Raw genomic sequence first — 22417 nt, 5'->3', positions numbered from 1 at the left:
AATTTGTCATTTTCTTTTTTGGAAATATAATTATACACTTTAATTATATTTTAAATTTTATAATTTTTTAATCTTAATTAAACTATTTAGTTATCTTAATCTATAATTATTTTTACTATATCATAATTATTTTTACTAATACACCTCTTAATTACTTACTAATTATACTTTACCTAAATTCTCGTATCTACAGTAATAACTCTATAATATATGAGGGGGAGCTCCGGTAGTCCCGGCTAAATTATACAGAAATTTAGTAAAATATAATTGGTAAGTAATTAAAAGGTGTATAAAAATTAAGATTAAGATAATTAAATAGTTTAATTAAGAGTAAATAAAATTTTCAAAAATAGATGTTTTATGTGAAACAAAAAGAGTATATAACTTTGAAAAAGTTTTATGAATTCTTACTTTTAAGTGCCATGGGAAAAGATAATACTCCCTCCGTCCCATATAATTTGTCTCTATTTTCTATTTTCGTCCGTCCACGTAACTTGTCCTTTCTATTTTTGGAAATATAATTATACACTTTAATCGCATTTTAAATTTTAAATTTTATAATTTTCTTAATTTTAATTAAACTATTTACTTATCTTAATCTTAATCTATAATTATTTTTACTAAATAATAATTATTTTTACTGATACACTTCTTAATTACTTACTAATTATACTTTACCTAAATTTCTGTGTCTACAATAATACACCCATATTATATTATATGGGACGGTGGGAGTAATACTTAATTGCCGCATCCCTAAACATAACCTTTGTTAAGAAAAGCTACTTTGGGTTTGAAATAGTTACGTTGTGAGAAAGATATCCCTATCGATTCTTTGTCTATTACCTGATCTCTAAATATTTTCTGTAATTGCGAGTGCATACCAATCTCCGTCTCCCAAATGTGAAATTGCACATATATATATATATATATATCTATGCCCTTAAGAATAATACCCAAGCATCTAAAATTAAAGCCATAATGGTGAAGTAAAAATGTAAAATGAATGAATGAATCACAGGTGGATGTGTCTACATCAATATGTTCAGTATCCCATATTGAAATTATTAATATTGGCCTCATCTATCTTATTAATGTTACATATAATAAATTTCATATCCAATTCAAATGAATAAATTATTTTATTTTATTTAAGGACAGTCAATTACCATGGCAGCAATAAAATTACGACATTACCCTTTGCCATTAGAGTCGTTGTGTCCAATCCAAAGCCCACCTCTGAAAAAAGTATCATCATTACATAAAAGAGTGCCAGCAAAACGACCCAGCACAAACACCACGTGGCAATAACAAATACCATTAAAGGCATGCAAAATTTTGATCAAATTAAGGTGGTATGACAGTAGTTAGCTAAAAATGACTACAAAAATTACACATTTTACTCTATCCCAAAACACATACCAAACAGTGTTTTGTTGTGTTGTACACAATCTTTTTAGAGAGAGAGAGAGAGAGAGAGAGAGAGAGAGAATGCATGAAATTTTAAAGTGTAAATTCTGAGCATAGAAGAAAAAAAGCATGCATTGTGAGATTTAAATGCACACACAACTAACCTCAATACTCCACCTGTTTCTATTAATTACTATTTCATCCTCCATCTCTCTCCCCTCCTCCTCTTATTATATAAACAGCCTTAACCTTAACCTCTCAATCCACCATCTTCATCTTCATCCTCATCTCTCAACAAAAACTCCATTTCTGGCTTTGGTTTTCAGATGACAACTACCACAAGTAGCAACCAGCTATGGCTCCTGCTGTGGGCAGCATTGCTCCTGCACCACAGCCTGTTGTATGTTCCTGTCCTAGTAGTTTCTGCACAACATCTAGATTTCGAGCAGCAGAAGAACTACTACCCCCCAGACCCTCATGCCGGAACACCCCCCACAGGTCACCTCACTCATTTTCACTTCTTGAATTAATTGCACAAGAAAAGAGTTACTCACAGTGTAATGTAGTTTTTATTGTGGCAGGTGGTGGTTCTTACAATCCTCCGCCGTCTGGTTCTGGAGGTGGCTCTGTGACACCGACTCCGACGCCCTCGCATGGAGGAGGTAGCCCCCCTGCCAACTGTGGGACCCCCCCAAGTGGCCATGGAGGAGGCCATCACCACCATACACCCTCCTCCCCTGGAGGTGGCTATTACCATTCCCCGCCGACTACACCAACCGTGCCGCCAACTCCGTCGGTCCCTACTCCAACTCCGCCAACCGTTGTAAGTCCGCCGACCACTCCGGTTGATCCCGGAACTCCGATCACTCCACCCGGCGGCACGATTCCTACGCCGCCGGTTCCTGTCACTCCACCTTTCACTTGCATGTGAGTAGGAGATTCATATCAAGATGAACAATGTCAATGGCTAGAGAATGAATGCAATAAAATTAAAAAGCTAACCTTTGCTACTTCTTACTGGTTATTTGCAGCTTCTGGAGAAATCATCCGACATTGATATGGGGGCTGATTGGTTGGTGGGGAACGGTCGGCAATGCGCTTGGCGTGCCTAACAATGCACCCCCGGGGTTAGGGGCCAACATGAACTTATTACAGGCGCTTTCGAATTCTAGAGCAGATGGGCTTGGACAGCTCTACAGGGAAGGCACAGCTGCTCTGCTAAACTCCATGGCGTACAACAAGTTCCCTTACTCGACCAGCCAAGTTCGCGACAGGTTCGTCGCGGCGCTTAGCTCGAACAATGCTGCAGCAGCTCAGGCACAGCTCTTCAAGCTGGCTAATGAGGGCAGAGCCCTGCCTAGGGCTTGAAACATCACCACCTGTATTCTTTATCAAAAAAAAAATCACTAATGTTTCATATCAAGTTTGCCCTGCTTTCAGTTCTCTTCTTCTTCAACTTGTGTGAGGTCTTTCAGGATGACATTATATGTTCATTTCACTGTAATGTTACATATTCAGAAGGATAGCAGCAACCTTTTGTTTCTGTCATTTTTAATAATATTTGTGATTTGTTTGCGCTATTCCCTGCCCTTCCACCAACTCACATTCTTGATTCCTGTATTCACTAATCAAGATCAAGGTAAACACAAAAAAAATTAAGTGGTTTAATGAAAGGACAGTACACAAACTATAGCCAAAAGTGCACAGGCACATATTATAAAATTTTAGATTAACCTGTTTCCCTAAACCATTTTGAGTTCCCTTAAATTTAAGTCCAAGAAGAGAAACTTCAGTCAATACAGCATTGCAAGAAGACACACTGCAACCACTGCAATTGCTAAGGGTAACATATTGTTCAGTGCATTCAAGTATGGACTTAACCAGCAGCAGTATGATGGGTGGATATTGTAAGTAGTCATAAAGTGGGAAGCTAGGGTCAGAAGTGAGACTATTTACTATACATGTCATGTGGCAAATATTAATTGACAGCAAGTGCTCCTACTTACCAGCCAGTTGGGATATTAAATTTTCATCAGACGAATTAAAAATAAAAGATATATTACTTCTTTTATGTGCCCTTGAAATAATTAGAATACAATGTGTGCAATAACACATTTATTACCTACAACTACCAAACATTCAAGACCCCAGCATCAATATTCAATGGCACTATACCTCTTTGGATTCTTTGCAGTGGACACAACAACAACTAAGCACACCAACACCATGATCTAGATAAGGCAGTAAATATGCTAATACTTCTATAAAAAATAAAAAATAAAATCCTTTTAATTGCTTCACCAACCACATGCACTAATGGAAGATTTTGTTGTAGCTCAAAATGCAAAGCTTTTGCTTGCCTGCATGCTTATTTTAACAAAATGAACACATATATGAAAGATGTCATAAGAGGAGGCTTAGCAATGGTTACCCTCATGCATCAGTGATGACTTGGCTAATATTAGAAGCAAGAATAAAAAGATATTATCGCATCGACACCATCAAGGCAATTATAACTGCAAAATAAAGGATAATGTGATTATACACATACTGATTTCCTAATGTTTAAGGGTTAGTTATAAGCACCAACCTAGGATTGAAACTAATATATAACTGAAATTTTACTTGGACTCCAATTCATCATGGTGACACCATAATGTAAAATTGAATAAACTCACTGTAGTCAAACTTTGATAAGCATCTGTGCAGTACATTCAGAAGGTCACCAGCTTCTAAAATCTTAGAAGCTCATACTAAATGTAGTGCTCAATCCTGGATCAGAAGCGTGAACAAAGAAGTTAGTATACTCCAAGGGGTGGGGTGGGGGAGGGGAGTTGTACAACACACGAGTTTGGAATCTAGCTTCTCATCACATTGATTGGTTCAGCATGCTCAAAGTAGAAAGAAAGGTTTCAAATTGCAGGGGCATGCAATCTATAGACTAAAGATGTAGGAATATGGCAAGACAATATTCTGCTCATTTCACCAGTAGTCATCAGTAAATTTCAACGCATTAATTGAACCAAGAACAAATATGGAGCAGTACTCAAAACTTCCATACAGATCCACATCACAAACAGAAGAAACGGATTTATATATTTCATAACAGATTAATAGTCTGCAGTGCTCGGTACAATTAGCTAATATTCAGGCTTGCATCCTAGATGCAGTTTCTGAGCATAACTCAAGAGCTTTTGCACCACACTAATTGAGAAGACAAGTTGAAAAAATAATTATCGTTCTAATGAGTTGAACATCAAAATGAAACAGGAAAACAAGTATCACAAGTCAATAAATTGGATACATCTTCAATTTCAAGAGATAATAGAAAAACATGCCACCATGTATGCACACCAACACACCACATTTACTACCAGAGAAATTACACAGGATACAGCTAACTGCTAAGAAAATTGTCGGTACTTGATCAAATTTCTCTCGTTGTCAATAAGAATATAAATCCATCTGAGCATAAAAGCACAATCTTGGAGCTTTCACCAAACTCGGTTGAATGAGAAATGAAACAAGAAGCTCCTCAAGCCTGATGCTGTATAGATGTACTCATCAACTTGTATCGCCTAACTGGCTGAACTTCTATGTTCTTAACAAGCCATATTAGACAGGCCAATGGAATTGTTAAGATTACGGTACTGCAAATTTGAGCTGTTACCATTGTGCTTTAATAAATTCTCAGTTTCAGTTCATCAAGGACAAATTTGTTTCGAAGAATGAAGAATCAAAAATAAAAGCTGGTCAATGGATTGAGGTCATATGAGATTCAAACCAGTCAAAAATTTGTTGAGATTGCAAGCTGGTCATTTCATGATAAGCAAATGCAAGATTCATTTCCTCTTGAATATGATTCACCAGCGATTTATCTGGCAGATGAATACCCTTTTCTTCAAGGGCTGTCTTCCATGGAATTGCACGTCCATCATCCCTCATGTAACCATTCTGATCAATAAAGCCCTTTTCCTTGAAAAGATTGAACAACTTTACCGACAAGGTTAGATCAAGACCTGGGATTCTGTTGGCAAATAGTTCAGGTGTCAATGGGAATTCCATGCATCTAATTTCTGCAGCATCGATTCCTCTCTCCCGCATAACAACAAGATACCGTTCTATTTTCTGTTTCCGGGTTTCATCTTTTGGCATGTGGACAAATAGTGTAGGTGGATAATCTCCACTTATATTCAAGTGACTATAAACTCCTTCAGCAATCATGACAACAATGGCTTGGAACTGAAGCTCTGTAGCGAGGACGGAGACAAAGTATCCACCAGATGAGGCACCCAATGCAAATACAGGCAGCTTGTCTAGTTTTCTCTCGGTAATCCACCACTGGATTATGTCTTTAACAATCCATCTCTCCTCCCCAAGTGACCAGCATGTCTTTCTGCTTGACACTACAACTACAGCAAAATTCCTAGCTAGTGCATGAAGCACGATGAGCCTTTCCTCAGGCAAACCAACACAATGGAGGCATTTAGGAGACTTATCCCAAAAATTGGCTGCTCTACCATTGCAGCCATGTGCCAAGAAGAGAACAGCCTTTGGTGAGTCCGGTATCTGCCAGATCACATCAGTCCCGTTCCGGTGCTCCACAAATGGATCAAAGCTAACCAAAGGGTTCAAGCTATTCCATTTTTGGTTCGCCAGATCAGACATCGGACTGTATTTCTTGCCCTTCCTTCCAAACCATAGCACCAGTACAATCATTATCAGAACCAGAGTTGTCAAGATAGCTCGAAATTGAACATGTCTTTTACTCCTGGAGTTGGACTGCTTCATTAAACTGGTTCTGCCCCAAGACATGCCTGGACAGCACGAAACACATTTTGTAAAACACAATAAACAACCACAATGTCGTACAATTGTTACCCGCCCAAGAATTGATAGCGTGAAATAATGTCAAAGCCTTTGTCAAAGACAGCCTTCCAGGATCCAACATATACAGGATTCACTTTTATTTTCTTCTCTATTTATAAGCTTCAACTAATACAGTTCCAAGCTCAATTTCAGTTCTTCATCTCTTAAACAAATAGTTACCAAACCTCCAACGGGCAACAACAGAAAAACCTAATTCTTGAACTAATGAAGAGCAAATCATGGGGATACAGAAAGAAAACACAGAACAAACAGAATTACAGAACCAACTGATACCACATATCTAAGAAAGTTTAGTTACACTAATTTAAGGAGAAATTCGTGATTCAGACAGCATTTTAAGATTCGTGACATTTCTACGTCAACAATTCAATTCACAAAGGGGCGAGAGACTCAACCTCGAATAATAGCGGGAATGAAAGTAAGGGTCAAAATCGATTCACTTTGCACCGTTGGTAATAATGCCCGGTGAGGATGATCAAATTCAAATCTACTGGTGCTATAAAGGTAATGAATTCAAGCAAAGATACTGAACTGATTATTACTTGTACCTGGAGGCAGAGTTAGATTATAGGTTACGCCGGAGGAACTCAGCGATCTAGATCAGAATTTCCGCGGACCTGAATCAAATTAGGACCTTGAGTTTAGAATATTGATCTGGGTTAGATTAAATAGATTGTGGGTAAAATAGTTAAAGAAAGCAATGCGAATCAATGATCAATCTCGTATTTCTTCCTACAAATCCTTTTGTACTCTTTTCAAATCATTTCCTGGGTCAAAATTACTTATCACCATGTTTGTAAAGTATGCATTATTATCCCACTATTTTCTAAATCAAGCTTGTCTGCAGCGTACCACTACACTCAAATTAACACAAACATACAAATAAATACATCAAACTCGTTGTATTCACGAGAAATTTTTTTTTTTTTTTTTTTTTTATGACCATAAAATAAAGAAGTATTCCTGAATTTTAAATTTTAAACTCAAATGAATTCAAAGATATATTAAGGAATAATTATTAAAATTAATATATATTTATATAATTAAAAAAGGAAAAAAAATCAATATTAATTATAATATAATCAAAATATATCAATTTTTTTCTTGATATAAATAAATAAACAAAAAATTACTCTATAAAATATGTCCATATTGAATCAAAATATCAAATTACATGGCCGGCTGTGTACATATTAAAATTAGAGCCTATATTGGTAGTAGTTGATAGCCCTCCCCTTCCAAGGCCTCATCCGGATATAAAACAAAATTAAGAGGCCCAAATACAATGTGCCAAAAATTAAATTAGCCCAAACAGAATGGGCCCAGTGAGGATCTTTTGCAATTAAAAAATCAGTCAATCACCTCAAGCTCAACAGTAAGGTCCAACGAACAAGGCCCAACCAATGATCTATCTCAAAACCCAATCCCGAGATGGGCTCGATCAAGAGCCCATAAATAGACAACCCTAAACCCAACTAAATCCACACCACACCAAGCAGCCCAACATAGAAAACCCAAAATAAAAACAAAATTAATAGAATACCACACCCCAACACTCAATATAGCCAACCATCACAGCATAACTCAGCCAGCAGATTATTAAATTAAAACCTCTAAAATTCAATCAAAAGAATGAAGGGGGAAGAATTCCCTAAGATCGAAAGAAAACATAACATACCTCCCTCCACCTGAGAGAGATCAATAGAAGCAGCAAAGCAACGAGACAAAGTGACAGCCACTTCTCACCATAATTCCAAAATCAACCACCAATGAGCAAAAATTACATCACATCAATTCAGAACAGAGATGGCAGGCCACTCCATTTAATGCAAAAATCCTTTACACTATAATTTCTGGATCCACCAAACTTGACACAACATCAATTCATTGATGTGGCCCCAGTCCACATTTGAAGCAAAATTTCACACAAGTGGAATGGTGTGGTGTGGTGTGGTGGTGGATACCTTCTTCTCATGTTCAGTAATAAAAGTCCCAACATTCAAATTCAGATTCAAATTCAACATTTCACCGTGTATTATATTATACTTATATTACATACCATCATCTCACCACACCACCCGTCACAGTGACAGTGACAGTGACAGTTGTTAATAAGAAAGCCAAAATCGTCCCTCCCCCCTCCCAGGCAGGCCAAGCAAGCATCTCATCTGGAATGGAGACAACAACACTTACCTACCAGACCTTCCTATCTCTGATAGAAAGCCTGTGTAAGAACTATCTCCATACTTCAATCCTCTCAGAAAGGCAGGGTGTTGTTGGAGGGAATCAAGACTTGCTGTGTTTGAAATGTCAAAACAATAGCCATTCTTATCTAGACCCAAATTCAACCCCATTGATGTGGGCTCTGTTGCAAAGCTGCAATGCAATGTAAATAAAGAAGCGATATGCAGTTAGTTAACTGGTGAACAAATATTCCAAGGCTACTACTATTATTATTATTACTAATATAAGTTTATATACAAGATGCATCTCTAGCTACATGGTTTGGTATTGCTCCTACAACACATTTTCATCACATATCAAATCTAATCCCCTGCATGCTTGGATCAAACTTCTCACAGGACTGAAACCACGGCTTTACAAAACTACTATGCATCTGCATGAGTAGGGAAGAATGAAAATAACAACTCTCCAGACCAGTTCTAAGACATGCACATGACAACTCTTGGGATATAATGGGAAAGAAAATAATAATATAAGATAATAATTATCAGCTGAGTCCAAGAAATGACAAGACTGGAGACAAGTTAACAGAAACAGGATTACAAAAATTGTACAAAGATAGTATTATCAGCAGAAATCAAGAATAAGTGATGTGTGGGAAACTGGGATACCTGGCTTGAAACTCACTCCCTTTAGAACACACAGCATTGCAAATGCCAGAAATTATCCATGGTGGAAGATAGGCATCTTTGATTTCAACACTATAACAGATGCCAGAGTTGACATCTGTATTTGAGCCCTTCAATTGGGAAGCCATGCTGTCAACTCTCAAAACCTGTTTGCATCTGACCTGGAAATGATATATATAAAAAAATTATAATGAAGTATACATGGCACATATCTAATTAATCATGTGATGCCGTGAATATCCTACAGAAATTCTTATCTTTATTCACAGCTTCAGTCTACCATTTTCAATTGTAATACTCTCTACTCAGTAAGCTGAAAGGTCAGGTAAGACATGGTGACCAGTGGTAATATGACTAAAATCCCCAGCGGTCACCACAATTCAAAACTTGTGATTCTCTACAGCTTAGCAAGCCAAAGCTAACATTTCAAACTAATGCATTATATAGCACATAATTTAACATGTTTGTTTTTGTCACACAATCAATGTGCATTAGTTTAAATATAAACTTTTCGAGGGCCTACCTCAGGAGAAGTAAGAGCAGCATTTTCAAAAGGGACCGGTGAATACAGCACAGGAACATCATCACTAGTTAACGAGGTAAAAAAGGATCTGGAAGGAAAGGAAAATACAAATGAAACAGGGAATATTATCAGAAGGATAATATCATATAGAAGGTAGTAAATATCCATATCGCAACCTTCTTTCATAACATTAGCAAAAACATTTGTAGTTTGAGAAACAAGTGACAGATACCAACCTATAATTTAACAGAAAATCGTACAATGCGTGTACACTTTTGTTCCCACTAAACATCAATAAAGATTGAGGTGTGCTGTCAATTCCAAACAAGGACTCCAAAGCTCGAGCCTGCATCAATTAGTTGAAAGATAAAGTGAAATAAATGCAGAAATGATAACAAACAATCAATTTAAAAGAACCAGAGTCTTATGACTTAATATGCCCCATATAATTTTTAAAAAAACAAAGAAAATGAATTCAGCTAAATGTTCCGCTAGTTAAGAAGAAAGAATCATCCTCAGAACATAACACACAAGATATTCCACATTTTCAGTGAACTCCATAATCTTGTGAAATATGAAATAATATAATCATTTCTTTGGGTACCCCACAACATCCAATAATGTAAGATACATGAAAAGATGAGCAAAAAGGAAAAACCTTCTTGCAGGATGGAACTGTAAATGTCTTATCCAAAACCTTTTTTCTTTACAACAAATATAAGCCCCATGGGCTTAACCTGCTTTCAAGATGCAAGGATTTGATAAATTTCAAACCTGGCCAAGATTGCATTTTTCAATTTCTGAAAGCTCAGCAAGGTCTTCTGCAGTAATATCTTCAAATTTAGAGTTGCAAAGAGGCATTGAGAAAGGAATATCCTGTGATAAATGTTAAAAATCAAGAAAGGAAATTGTCTTGTCAACCAACAACAAAGGTATTGTACAATGATCGACCACATAAATTCACAAAAAAGGACATCTAAAATACATTAACGTAGAAATGAACATATTGATTAACTTGTGCATTGTCACTGATTGCACAGTTGTTTCTACAAAAATTACCATATTAAAAAACAAGTAAGGCTTACATGCTCTTTGAGATGTGACCTTAAATTCCTTGTTGACTGAGATATATACGCATTGCACCTGATTTTTTGTGGTCCATTTGATGCAGTGAACATAGCTACAAATTGCATGGTGCACACTGCCAAAATTCCACAAAAAGTACAGATAAAGCAAATCAACCTTGTATGATTATTACAAAGGCTAAGAAATATTAAAGCATTGTGCAAGAGAAAAATACAAAGAAAAATTGATAGCACTGTCAAACCATTGTCTACAATAACAGATTGTAATCATTCTAGTTATTATAAACTTATAGTACAAAAAATGTTTACAGTTGGACTGAAGCTGTATCAATGTCTAATGCATGACTACTCAATCAACTATGACTACCATATGTTAAATGCTGAAAAACAGGGATCTACGGTACAAGTTTTGAACAATAGCTGTGTATGATAACATGGAAACTGAGATCAGTACTGGGATGACATGCAGTTATACACCAAAGTTTTATGAAAAAAGATCATTACCATAAAATATTTTACAATGTTTCTTGCGCAGCATGTAATAGAGACTTCTAAATGAATCCTCCCAAGCTTGTTGCCGCTTACTTAGGAAGTCCCCTTGCCCTTAAGAGATGCTAAACATTAGCAGGAGAAAAACTAGAGGTAAAAAAATAACATTACATAAAATAAAATAAAAGGATGCAACAAAAGAATTATAGTAACACCTCCTGGTGCAGAGATCAGTGCTGATATAACTGCAGTGGGTAAACTAGATTGAGGATGCACCCAAGAATGGAAAGTCGCAGACTTTGTTACTTGAGTAGTGGAGGTGGGTTCTGATGAGCAGGCCACAGCTTCATTTGCACAACCAACTAGAGAAGATAGGCCCAAGATATTTGAGGTAGCACAATTTGTCCGCCTATGAAGCCTATAAAATCATAAACATAATAAATACAATGATATCCAAGAACCTGAGTGCAGCAGTTAACCAGAGATAGAATTAGGCACTATAATATTTGTGACTATGAGTGGCACAAATCACAATGATTAAATAGAGACTTATAAGAGCATCACCTTGTTGCAAAATAAGAAAAAGGAGAGGAAACTTTCAACTAAAATGACTACGGAAAGAAGGTAAATACAACCTTGGATAACCAATGTTAAGTCAAGGCCCAATCAAAATACCAGATAAGCATAATATAATCATATTACAAACCACCAACCTTCAATGCCATCACTCAGAAGAATAGAAGATTATACTTTACTATGTCTTTAACAACTTAAACCATCTAGACAATGCTATCACTTGAACAAGAGAAACATCAGATAAGCAGACATACCAATCCACAGAGGATGAACACAGCAACCTCATGTTAGTTTTTAGAGTCAAGTCCAGAGGAACATTTTGGCCAGGTATTTGGAGTTCCGGACAAAAACTTTGAGGCACTGTATTTCCTGCTTTAGTAACGTCGTCAGCATTAGGAGCTGAAGTAGTATGCGGTTCACATGAAACAAGACCCTTTAAAGCTTTACCCTGCAGGAATGAAGAATAAAACATTTAGAACTCAACACAAACCTCATCAATGTGAAAGTTAAAGAAAAAGAATACCATATCCATGAGTGTGGAGCCATTCAACTTTGCACCACCCAATGATAAATCTCTAACACTCTTGAATGTACTGTAAGTGCATTTTTCACTTGTGTCGTTAGTTTGGTCAGAAGTGTCGTAGCAACCTTTGGAAGCAACAGTTTCATCCAGGCTTCAAGCACTCATGGGAAATTAATAGCCACAATCAAAATACTGGAGGTATAGTTGAACCAAGATATGTACAAACTACAAAATAAATAGTACCAGGAATTTTGCAGTTGATGTTTTGCATTTGAATCCGAGCAAAGGCCAGAGATATCCAGATTGTCAGGGCATTTACTAGGAACAACTCCCTAACATTTGTCCAATACATATCACAAAATCTATAGGAAGGGGCACAAGACATGGATGTTATAAAGGATTCATGTAAAAGATAGCTTTACAACCTTAGGAATTTTCTTTCTAGAAGGCAGCCGACCGGTCTTCGTAACAGGATAATGCTCGTCTATTCGTGTGAATCGAGGTTCTTTTGATGAATCAGACTTTTTGGGTTCAGAAACCATTCCATCCGCCTTTCTGAAAGACAAGAAATTTTCAGTGAAGTAAACCCATTGTAGTGCAAGGAGAGAAGTTTTTTCTAAAATACCTCATGAAACCAGAAACAGGTGGAGATTCATGTAAAAACTCCATTAGATTCTTTTGTTGCAGTAGTTCTACCTGTCAAATAAAGAATAAAGTTTTAACGCTTTGCCAGTGACATCAGATGTTGGATGCTTTGTTTTCATCAAAATTGTGATAAAAATGTATCAGTTCATAAATACTGCGAGGCCATGTGTAAGCGGTATTTTATGAAAACAACTATTGGATGAACTACATACACCATAAGTTTGAATCATGCAATCAGGTCACATTAGACTATTATAGAGTTTATGCTGATAATTTTGCATCAAAATTAATTGAAATTATAGCTTAAAAATATACAAGGGTGCATTTGGAGCTATGCACAAGCACATAAAAGAACAGATGTGTTTGCAGAATGACTAGAAAGTATCGCCATAATAGAAGTACACGGAACCCCAAGACCTGAGGATGAAAACTCACCCGCAGCTCCGAAGGTGTTTTCCGCTTCAAATTGGTGGCAGAAATCTTTGAATCGCCACCGTCTGGCCCAAGGCCAAAATGAAGAGCACTGGACATGGGCAATTGACCAGCTGCAGCAACCTTAGTCATCCTCTTTGAGCGAAACTGCATCACAACACATAACACAAACATGTAAAGATACTAGAGAGATATACAAAGCAAATGCATAGACTCGAACTGAAATCGATAAAAGCGATAACAAAGGAGTACTGTCACCCAAGAGGAAGCGTAACAAACCAACTAGAGAATCGAATGCAGGCTAGGGTTTTACAAGAAAGCCATTTCCGATCCAAGAGGTGAAGATGGCGAATGGAATCGGGATGGGAAGAGAGAGGAAAGCGACCGCACGCTGAATCAGATTAAAAGGGAGAATTAAAAAAAATAAAAATATATGGTTTTAAAATTAAATTCTCCCGCCTACCAGCCCGCTGACTTCGCCAGAAGCTATGCCGGAGGAAGACCTCCAACTCCCGCCCAGATCCTCGGTCTGAGAACGAACAATAAACAGTACAAGAAGAATCGAGGACGAAGGCGAGTAGGCGACGACGACAATTTAAAGAAGAAGTGCGGAAGCGCGGTTTGTTTGGTTTGTGATTCGCGACCATTTGAAAATTTTCAATTAATATTGAATTCTGTAAAAAAAAATTATTGAAGGGAAGACGACGACCACGGTTCAGCTCGCCCGACCGGTTTCGAACCGGCAGTTCTTGTTAAACCGACGGTTCAGCATCTATTTTTAAGAATATAAAATGAACAAAAATATAGGACCTTACTTGGCTTACCAAAAAAAAAAAAAAACTCTGGATTATGTGCTTACTCATTTTTTTTCCTTTTGATTTTATGTATAAACTAATTGTAGTGTAATGATATTATTATAATTTAAGTAAAAATTTAAAAGTATTTTGTTATTAATATATAATTATTACTAAAATAGAAAATTTGTATTTTGAATGAATTGAGAGTATTTATATTGTACTTTCTCTATTCATTTAAAAATAAATTAAGAAATATTGGTATTTTATATTTTTATATATATTTTTTATTCATTATATTATAATAAAATCTATTTATTATTTAAAATATCGTGTTAATACGAATTTATTTTACATCAAATAATTATTTAATTTAAAATTGTAGTATTCAAAATAAAGTTGAAAATCAAAATTCCACAAATATTATTTGATTTTTGTTTTAACTTAAAATATTTATATTAAAATTTAAAATATAATGTTTCTAAAATAAAAAATAATTAACCACATTATATCTTATCATATTACTCAAATAAATATATATACTCATTGCATCGCCTAGTTGTCAATTTATTTTATTTAATATTACTCGTGTAAATTCGGAAGTCAAATGCAGCTAGAAGAGATGGAGTATAATTTTACTAATAATACATTAAATACTCCTTTATCTCATTTCAAATAATAAATTTGATTTGTGATATATCTCTCCGTCTCAAAACTATAGTTTGAATTGTATTCGATACGAGATTTAAAAAATATTGATATTATATTGGTAGGGATAAAAAGTATAGATAAAAGTTGTACTTGTGAATGAATTAGTGTAAAAAGTAGCGATGGTTATTTATGAAAATGAGACTATTGTTTTGAAACGGACAAAAATAGTAAACAAGACTATTGTATTGAGACGGACAAAAATAGTAAATATGACTATTGTATTGAGACTAGTATTTATGATGATAATATATAATTAATTAATTAATAATAAAATATAAGTGATATTATTAGTTATTCTAAAATAAAAATTAATATATATATATGAAAAAAATAGGATATATATTTAAATATTTTAAATAAAATATATATAATATAGATATTATTTTTTAATTTAATAAAATTTTATATAATACAGGTAAATAAAAAAATATTTATTTATTTATAATTAACATAACCTAATTAAATTGATTTAAATTTGTTAAGTATATTTTGAATTAATAAATTTTATCAAATATAAAATATATCATTTTTGTACTTATGTCTAGACACATATAACTTTTTTTTCTTTTTTTGTCCGTCTAAACTAGTTTATATTTTTAATAAATTTATCTATTTTAAACAAATTTAACAAATGTAATTTAATTTTATTAAATTTATAACAATAAATACAGTATATTTTTTATTTATTTGTATTATATAAAATTTTATTCTCTATAAAATAATATACGTATTGTATATATGTTTTTAATATAATATTACAAATATTTAAACATATATTTTAATTTTTTAATTATTAAATAAGTGATCTCTATTATTTAAATACTCCCTCATTCCCACTTTTCATGTCCACATTTTCATTTTCATTCGTCCAATTTATTTTGTCACTTTTAATTTTTGAAAAATAATTATACATTTTAATTTTATTTTAAAAAATTTAATATATATATTTTTTAATTCTAATTATACTAATTAATTATTTTAATTTTAATTTATAATTATTTTTATTTTATCATAATTATTTTCACTAATATATTTTTAATTATTGGACTTAGAAAGGAACAAATTTATATTGCCTACATTTTTGTGTCCAATCAAATGACTTCATTTTTACATGGACAATGCAAGTATTTGTTATGAAAAAGGGGTAAAAAAAAAAAAGAAATCACGCCCAAAAAACAGATGCAAAAGAAATACTCCAATAAGCTTAAGGCGCGGCCAAAGCCCAATGCAGAGAAATCACAAAGCCCACAATGATTTGTTCCTCCGTTTGGAATGGCGCCTTCCTTCCCTGAGTACATACATACAACCATCCAATCTATTTTCCCCGACATATATATCAAAAGTAAAATTAAAATGATTTTTTCGCCTCTTCCATGGATCGCAGCTGGTCCTCCTCCTGAAGAAACCCTAAATTGCTGAGATATTGGGAGATTTCCAACGCATGCTCCGTTATAGGTCAGTCGCTTTTATGCTTAGTGAATACGCCGGATTATTGGGCGCGGTGTCGTCGTTCATGTGTTTTGAGTGCTGTAAATGGTTAAACCCGAAGTTCGAACGGATTTTTTACGCTTTTGTGTTTGGAGAGAATGCGGGAGTAGTGTATTGGGTCAGATCGGATACCACGTTAGGGTTTTTTAAGTAGTCACGATTTGCCCCGATAATCCCTACCATTTCGGGTCGGTTTCTTGATGTGTCGATGTTTCGGGTTTCACAGGCTGGAGGGTTCGGGTTTCCGGTTTTGTTATATGTTTGTTTGGCTTGCATCAAATTTAAATTCTGGTTGTTCGTCTAATGTGGTATTTGCTTACAAAACTTGCATCTTCTATCTGCTAATGAAATGTTAGATTGCACTTGATTGGGTTCTTTCTTCATATCCTTACATAGTTGGAACCTGTTTTGACAGATTTGGCGTGTATGTATAATATTTGTTGATGAGCTGATGGAGATATCGGAAGAAGCGGTGATAGTGAATTCTAGTAGATTAAAATCGGTTGTGTGGAATGATTTCGACAGAATTAAAAGGGGTGAATCGTTTTCTGCTGTCTGTCGGCACTGTAAAAGAATCCTTAGTGGGTCGAGTACCAGTGGGACATCTCATTTGAGGAATCACTTGATCAGGTGTAGGAGGAGATCGAACCACGACGTAGCGCAGTTGTTAACAAGAGGGAAGAAGAAGCAGAGCACTCTTTCTGTTGCTAGTTTCAGTTACAATCAAGCTTCGATAAAGAATGAGTTGGTCACAGTTGCTAGCACTAATTCGGATCAGGGGCTAAAATTTGGAAGTATGAATGCTGGAATTTACAATTTTGATCAGAGGAGGAGTCAGCTGGATCTTGCACGAATGATCATATTGCACAGGTATCCGCTAGGTATGGTTGAGGATATCGGGTTCAAGTCATTTGTTCGGAACCTTCAACCTTTGTTTGATCTCGTGACGATTACTGGAATTGAGGCTGACTGTATGGAAATCTATAGAAAGGAGAAGCAAAAAGTGTACGAGGGGTTGGATAAGTTACCTGGAAAGGTCAGTCTTAGTGCCGATCGGTGGGGTACTTGTGATGGTACAGAGTATTTATGCCTGATAGCACACTATATTGATGATTCTTGGGAATTGAAAAAGAAGATTTTAAACTTTTTGGCTGTTGATCCTTCTCAAGCGGAAGACTCACTTTCAGAATTAATCATAGCAAGTCTTAGGAGTTGGGATATTGATCGAAAGTTGTTCTCATTGACAGTTGATAATTGTTCGACCTATGACAAAATCACCGTTAGAGTGAACCAACAGCTCTGCCAGCACAGGTTTCTCATGTGTGAAGGCAGTTTATTTGATGTACGATGTGCAGCGAGTACAGTCAGATTGTTTGTCCAAATTGTCCTTGAAACATCCCGCGAGATAATTAATAAAGTCCGTGAGACCATCCGGTATGTGAGAGGCTCTCGAGAGATACAAGAGAAGTTCAGCGAGATAGTGCAGTTAGCCGGCATCAACGGGCAGAAATGTTTGTTGGTTGATAATCCCTTTCGATGGAACTCAACATACATGATGCTTGAAGCTGCTTTAGAGCACAAAGAAGCATTTCCTCAACTGCAAGAACATGACCCTGCTGGGTGCACAATATGTCCCTCTAATATAGAGTGGGACAGACTGAGAGCCATTACGGGAATCTTGAAGTTCTTTTATGAAGTTTCTAATGCCTTTCTCGGCCGCAAGCATATCACTGCAAATTCGTACTTTGCTGAAATATGTGATATTCATTTGCAACTGATTGAGTGGTGTCAAAAGTCGGATGACTTCATAAAGGGTTTGGCGTTAGAGTTGAAAGGAAAGTTCGATGAGTACTGGAAAAAGTGCGGCTTGATTATGGCAATTGCTGCCATTTTGGATCCACGATTCAAGATGAAATTGGTGGAGTATTACTACCCTCAGATTTATGGAGACAGTGCCCCCGGGTGCATAGAAATTGTTTCGAATTGTATGAAAGTTCTTTACAATGGTCATGCCATATATTCACCGTTAGCTGATCATGGGCAGAGCTTCTCCTCTGAAGGTAGAGGTGCAGTGAAGGATAGACTTACCGGATTTGACAAATTCCTCCATGAAAGTTCGATTAGCCAAAACACAAAGTCAGACTTAGACAAGTATTTGGAAGAACCCCTCTTTCCACGCAGTGTTGATTTCGACATACTCAACTGGTGGAAAGTTCACGAGCCTCGGTATCCTGTGCTCTCAATGATGGCCCGGAATATACTCGGGATTCCAATATCTAAAATGGCGCTGGAATCCCTGTACGACACCGGAGATAGAACTCTTGAGGATTGCTGGCGCTCGTTGAAGCCAGATACAGTGCAAGCTTTGATGTGCTCACAAGATTGGTTGCGCAGCGAATTAGAAGGTACATCTTTTCCATTGATTTATGGACACCATTTCGACGAGTTGCTAACAGAAGTTCCTATATGCCCTGCAGTAATAGATTCCAAGCATTCTGAGGTTCCCGCCTTGTGTTATGACACAAATTCGTAAACTCCATTTCCCGGTATGGCATGGCACTGTAACTAACTTTGTCTGAATGAATATGTTGCAGAGATTGTATGATTTTTATAATTTTATTATTCTGGATATGCAGTAAGTTCTTCCTTGCAAAGCTGTAGAGCCTGGTTTTGATATATTGCTTAATCTTGGTGAAATTTCGGCATTTTCAATCTGGTCTGGACCATGTCGATATGAATCTGACATACATACATACCTTTGGAGAATATGTTTTCGGCAAGTTTTGGGCGATGAAGGTTAGAGAGAGTGTGTGTGTAAATGAACTTACTGACATTTTCTTTCTTGGTGATACAATCCATTAGCAATACATGCCATTGTTGCGTCAGATATTTGTTTTGTGCTAACTTTCGAGCGACAACGGAACGGAACTCTGAATTGCAAATATGTTGTTATGTATTGAAACTTCATGGTTGAAAGCATATGTTGCTCTGCTCTATCATTATATACCTTCTGTTTTTCTACTCTTCATACTTGCAAGTCTCTTTATACATCTTTATTGCAAAAGTATCTTAGTATATGATAAGATGTTTTGTATGAAAAAATGTACATTTTTAAAAAATAAAATTGAATAATTGTGCTGAAGTGTTAATGTTGATGTTTAATTTGTTTGATAAAGTGTGGCAATACTTGCAAAAGTTATATGCAAAGATATTTATTTCTGAAAAACATCACATCCAGTTGGATTTGTTCAAATAATTATTGAAGTGACTACTTTCCATCTCAAAGCTGCTGATGTTAAAATTTGTTCAAGTGCCATATTGAAATTGAATTGCCAAATTATTGCATCTGTTTGTGTGGAGTTCTCTGTTTTTTTTTTTTTTTTTTTTTTTTTTTATCAGTTGTCATTTTTTTTCGTTTTATAAATTATTACATTCAATTTATCATATATATATATATACACAAACTCTGAAATGGTTTGTGTGTGTGTGTATTTTTATCGAAAAAATAAATTTTTTATATATAATAAATAAATAGGATAGTTACAAGTTCGCCGGAGATACCCGGGAAAAATGGCTCTTATTTGACGAGTTTGGGCTCCAGCAGTTCGATTTTTTCTCACCTATTTTTGCTGGTCCCTGTTTTAAAGATTCCGGTTTACAAATTACGATTTAAATTCAACCTATAAGTAATAAATTTTAAATTATATTGGCTACTTATCCTAAGATAATTAAAGCTAACATAGTGCACTTAACTTTAATTTAGATTCACATCAATTCATTAATCCTGCCAATTGGTCAATATTGTATTTGATTTTCACCCTCCACATAATTATCATGAAAGCAATAATTCTAAAGTGTTCAACTATTAGTTTAGATAATATGAGTTTCTATCTATCTTATTTTTCAGTTAATACCCTGCATAATAGGTTCGACAAGACAAATTATACTAGGCGAACCACGTGTGGCAGGTGAATCGGGAGGTGTTCGTCCGAAAAAAGCAAATCACACTAGGTGAATCAGGTGTGGCAGATGGATCAGGAGCCGGCTTTGAAGGTTTTTATTTTTTAGTTATTATTATTATTTGTTGTTGTTGAAGCCTTCGCCTTAGAGCAAATGTAGTAGTTAAGTACAAATGGTGCCTTAATTCTTGCACCAAAGATTTAACAAAAGACAAAAGTTATATTTGAGGAAAAATCAAACCAAGGAAACTCACTCTTTCCATTTCAGTACAAAGAGAATTTAATGAGGGATTTTTTATTTTAAGAAAGGTGAGTGATTTACTCAATTGGATATGGTTGAAAATTAGTGGTGAGTGAATTTAAGAGCATATTTTAGAAAAAAGAATATTGAGTGAAGTTCTTATCATTTATCCATATAGATTCACCTATGTTTGAATGAGTGTTTGATACTAAAATCCGCCGGAGAGTTTGACGGTGATCGGAGTTAAAGGAGTTCCAACCGGAGAGGATGATCAGACTCTGAACGTCTCTCCTATATGGTTGTTGTTAGTACGCGTTTGTGACAACGTAAATTTGTGAAGTGTTTTCCAAGGTAAATCATGATAGGAGTTTGGGGTTGAAGGAGTTGTGACTAGTAGAATCTCTCATGAATTGGAATCCCCGAATGTAGATTCGTTGATAATCGAACTGGGTCAACAAAACATAATCTCATATGTTGTTTTGTATTCTTCTTTGTTATTTGTTGTTAGAACATTGTTTTAATTGTGAATCGTCCGCGTTTCGGAAATTGGCCATTTGTTGGTGTTCGAAGGAGATTTGTTCGATACATCACTTCTCAACAATCTATTTCTATATAAACCACGTTATAGTTCCATCTTATTTAAGGGGCCAACGTATGGGTGTTTTAGTAACTCATTTTCTTTATTTTAAAACAAAGTTTCGATAAATCACAAAAATCTTATTATTTTTCTTCTTTCTCTTTTTCTATGTTTGTTTGTGATTTCCTTCTAAATCAACTCAAAAGTTTTTTGTTTTTTTTTTTCCTCACATTTTTATCGGATTGTTGCTTGTCTTCTTCTGTTTGTTTTTACAATTCAGGTAAATTTATTGATTTCATCAACAGATAATCAAAATCGAAATTGATATTTATATGAAAGTTCCTGAGTGAAAGCATACAAAATAAATCCAAGGGAATCATATTCCATCAAATTGGAAAAGTCATTGTATGAACTTAAACAATCAGAGCGAATGTGGTATAACCGTCTTAGTGAATGTTTAATAAAAGAAAGTTATACTAATGATCCAATATGCCCATGCGTCTTTATAAGAAAAATGGATCAAATTTTGTCATTATTGCAATATATGTTGATGATCTCAATTTAATTGGAACTCCTGAAGAGATTGAAATTGCAGTTTAATATGTAAAGAAAGAATTTGAGATCAAAGATTTTGAAAAGACAATATTTTCTGGGATTACAAGTGGATCATGTTAATAATAGACTATTTATTCATCAATCCGCATATACTCAAAAGGTATTAAAGCAATTTTATATGGATAAATCTCATTTTCTGAGTACATGAATAGCGGTCAGATCCCTTGATCCCAGTAAAGATCCATTTAGGCCAAGGGAATAAAATGAAGAAATATTTGGCCCCAAGATACCATATCTCAGCGCAATTGGCGCATTAATGTACCTTACAAATTATACCAAGCCAAATATATATTTTTTAGTAAATCTACTGGCCAGGTTTAGCGCATCCCCCACAAAACGCCATTGGAATGGTATCAAACATATTTTTCATTATCTTCAAAGGACTCATGACCTCGGTCTATTTTATTCGAGTGAATCTCGAAATAAATTAATTTGTTATGCTGATGTTGGTTAACTGTCTGATTCCACACAAAGCAAAATCTCAAATTGGCTATTTATTTACTTGTGGTGGAACCGCAATCTCTTGAAGATCTGCTAAACAGACGATAATAACTTCTTCAAACCATGCTGAGGTTTTAGCAATTCA

The 22417-nt window shown here is 35.2% G+C and overlaps 4 protein-coding genes across 9 annotated transcripts; 2 read left to right on the top strand and 2 right to left on the bottom strand.

The window, feature by feature from the left end:
* Positions 1-1652: 1652 nt before the first annotated feature.
* On the top strand, positions 1653-2990 carry LOC127266063 (protodermal factor 1). Its single transcript, XM_051296155.1, has 3 exons — positions 1653-1908; positions 1992-2337; positions 2442-2990. Exons 1-3 carry the CDS (start codon positions 1737-1739, stop codon positions 2776-2778), a joined length of 855 nt encoding a protein of 284 aa, XP_051152112.1. The 5' UTR covers positions 1653-1736; the 3' UTR covers positions 2779-2990.
* Positions 2991-4698: 1708 nt separating this feature from the next.
* On the bottom strand, positions 4699-7131 carry LOC127266062 (uncharacterized). The gene is made up of 2 exons (XM_051296154.1): positions 6849-7131; positions 4699-6227 (listed from the first exon to the last, which is right to left on the bottom strand). The coding sequence occupies exon 2, from the start codon at positions 6223-6225 to the stop codon at positions 5164-5166; it is 1062 nt and encodes a 353-aa protein (XP_051152111.1). The 5' UTR covers positions 6226-6227; positions 6849-7131; the 3' UTR covers positions 4699-5163.
* An 858-nt stretch (positions 7132-7989) lies between these two features.
* LOC127266192 (uncharacterized) lies at positions 7990-14077 on the bottom strand. 4 transcript variants are annotated; one of them, XM_051296359.1, is made up of 16 exons: positions 13910-14077; positions 13699-13837; positions 13450-13593; positions 12995-13065; positions 12795-12924; positions 12613-12701; positions 12370-12520; positions 12101-12294; positions 11486-11688; positions 11286-11384; positions 10782-10897; positions 10471-10572; positions 9933-10042; positions 9697-9784; positions 9156-9334; positions 7990-8676 (listed from the first exon to the last, which is right to left on the bottom strand). In XM_051296359.1, exons 3-16 carry the CDS (start codon positions 13576-13578, stop codon positions 8490-8492), a joined length of 1848 nt encoding a protein of 615 aa, XP_051152316.1. In that variant the 5' UTR covers positions 13579-13593; positions 13699-13837; positions 13910-14077; the 3' UTR covers positions 7990-8489. The 4 variants fall into 4 exon arrangements, with proteins under 4 accessions (XP_051152316.1, XP_051152315.1, XP_051152317.1 ...); XM_051296358.1 differs by having other exon boundaries at positions 13705-13837; XM_051296357.1 differs by having other exon boundaries at positions 7993-8676; positions 13726-13837.
* Positions 14078-16202: 2125 nt separating this feature from the next.
* Positions 16203-20688, top strand: LOC127266071 (zinc finger BED domain-containing protein RICESLEEPER 1-like). 3 transcript variants are annotated; one of them, XR_007842076.1, is made up of 5 exons: positions 16203-16406; positions 16855-18844; positions 18917-18985; positions 19076-19235; positions 20366-20688. XR_007842076.1 is itself a non-coding variant. In XM_051296177.1 (4 exons), the coding sequence occupies exons 2-3, from the start codon at positions 16891-16893 to the stop codon at positions 18970-18972; spliced, it is 2010 nt and encodes a 669-aa protein (XP_051152134.1). In that variant the 5' UTR covers positions 16203-16406; positions 16855-16890; the 3' UTR covers positions 18973-18985; positions 19076-19438. The 3 variants fall into 3 exon arrangements, 1 of the variants encoding a protein (XP_051152134.1); XR_007842075.1 differs by having other exon boundaries at positions 20347-20688; XM_051296177.1 differs by lacking the exon at positions 20366-20688 and having other exon boundaries at positions 19076-19438.
* Positions 20689-22417: the final 1729 nt, after the last annotated feature.

The sequence above is a fragment of the Andrographis paniculata genome, unplaced genomic scaffold (genome assembly GCF_009805555.1).
Source record: "Andrographis paniculata isolate CXL003 unplaced genomic scaffold, ASM980555v1 Contig74END, whole genome shotgun sequence".
Classification (NCBI taxonomy): domain Eukaryota; kingdom Viridiplantae; phylum Streptophyta; class Magnoliopsida; order Lamiales; family Acanthaceae; genus Andrographis; species Andrographis paniculata.
The sequence above is the reverse complement of the archived record's forward strand: the minus strand, read 5'-3'. Positions and strand labels throughout refer to the sequence as shown.

What these genes read in the sequence shown, in the direction of transcription:
- LOC127266071 (XM_051296177.1), top strand. Translation starts at nt 16,891, where the DNA reads ATGGAGATATCGGAAGAAGCGGTGATAGTGAATTCTAGTAGATTAAAA. An exon ending in GTTGCGCAGCGAATTAGAAG is followed by an intron (nt 18,845 to 18,916) that starts GTACATCTTTTC and finishes TATGCCCTGCAG; the next exon opens with TAATAGATTCCAAGCATTCT.
- LOC127266063 (XM_051296155.1), top strand. Translation starts at nt 1,737, where the DNA reads ATGACAACTACCACAAGTAGCAACCAGCTATGGCTCCTGCTGTGGGCA. An exon ending in TGCCGGAACACCCCCCACAG is followed by an intron (nt 1,909 to 1,991) that starts GTCACCTCACTC and finishes TTATTGTGGCAG; the next exon opens with GTGGTGGTTCTTACAATCCT. An exon ending in ACTCCACCTTTCACTTGCAT is followed by an intron (nt 2,338 to 2,441) that starts GTGAGTAGGAGA and finishes GGTTATTTGCAG; the next exon opens with CTTCTGGAGAAATCATCCGA.
- LOC127266192 (XM_051296359.1), bottom strand. Translation starts at nt 13,578, where the DNA reads ATGACTAAGGTTGCTGCAGCTGGTCAATTGCCCATGTCCAGTGCTCTT. An exon ending in CATCAACTGCAAAATTCCTG is followed by an intron (nt 12,521 to 12,612) that starts GTACTATTTATT and finishes GAGTGCTTGAAG; the next exon opens with CCTGGATGAAACTGTTGCTT. An exon ending in ACTGATCTCTGCACCAGGAG is followed by an intron (nt 11,385 to 11,485) that starts GTGTTACTATAA and finishes GCATCTCTTAAG; the next exon opens with GGCAAGGGGACTTCCTAAGT.
- LOC127266062 (XM_051296154.1), bottom strand. Translation starts at nt 6,225, where the DNA reads ATGTCTTGGGGCAGAACCAGTTTAATGAAGCAGTCCAACTCCAGGAGT.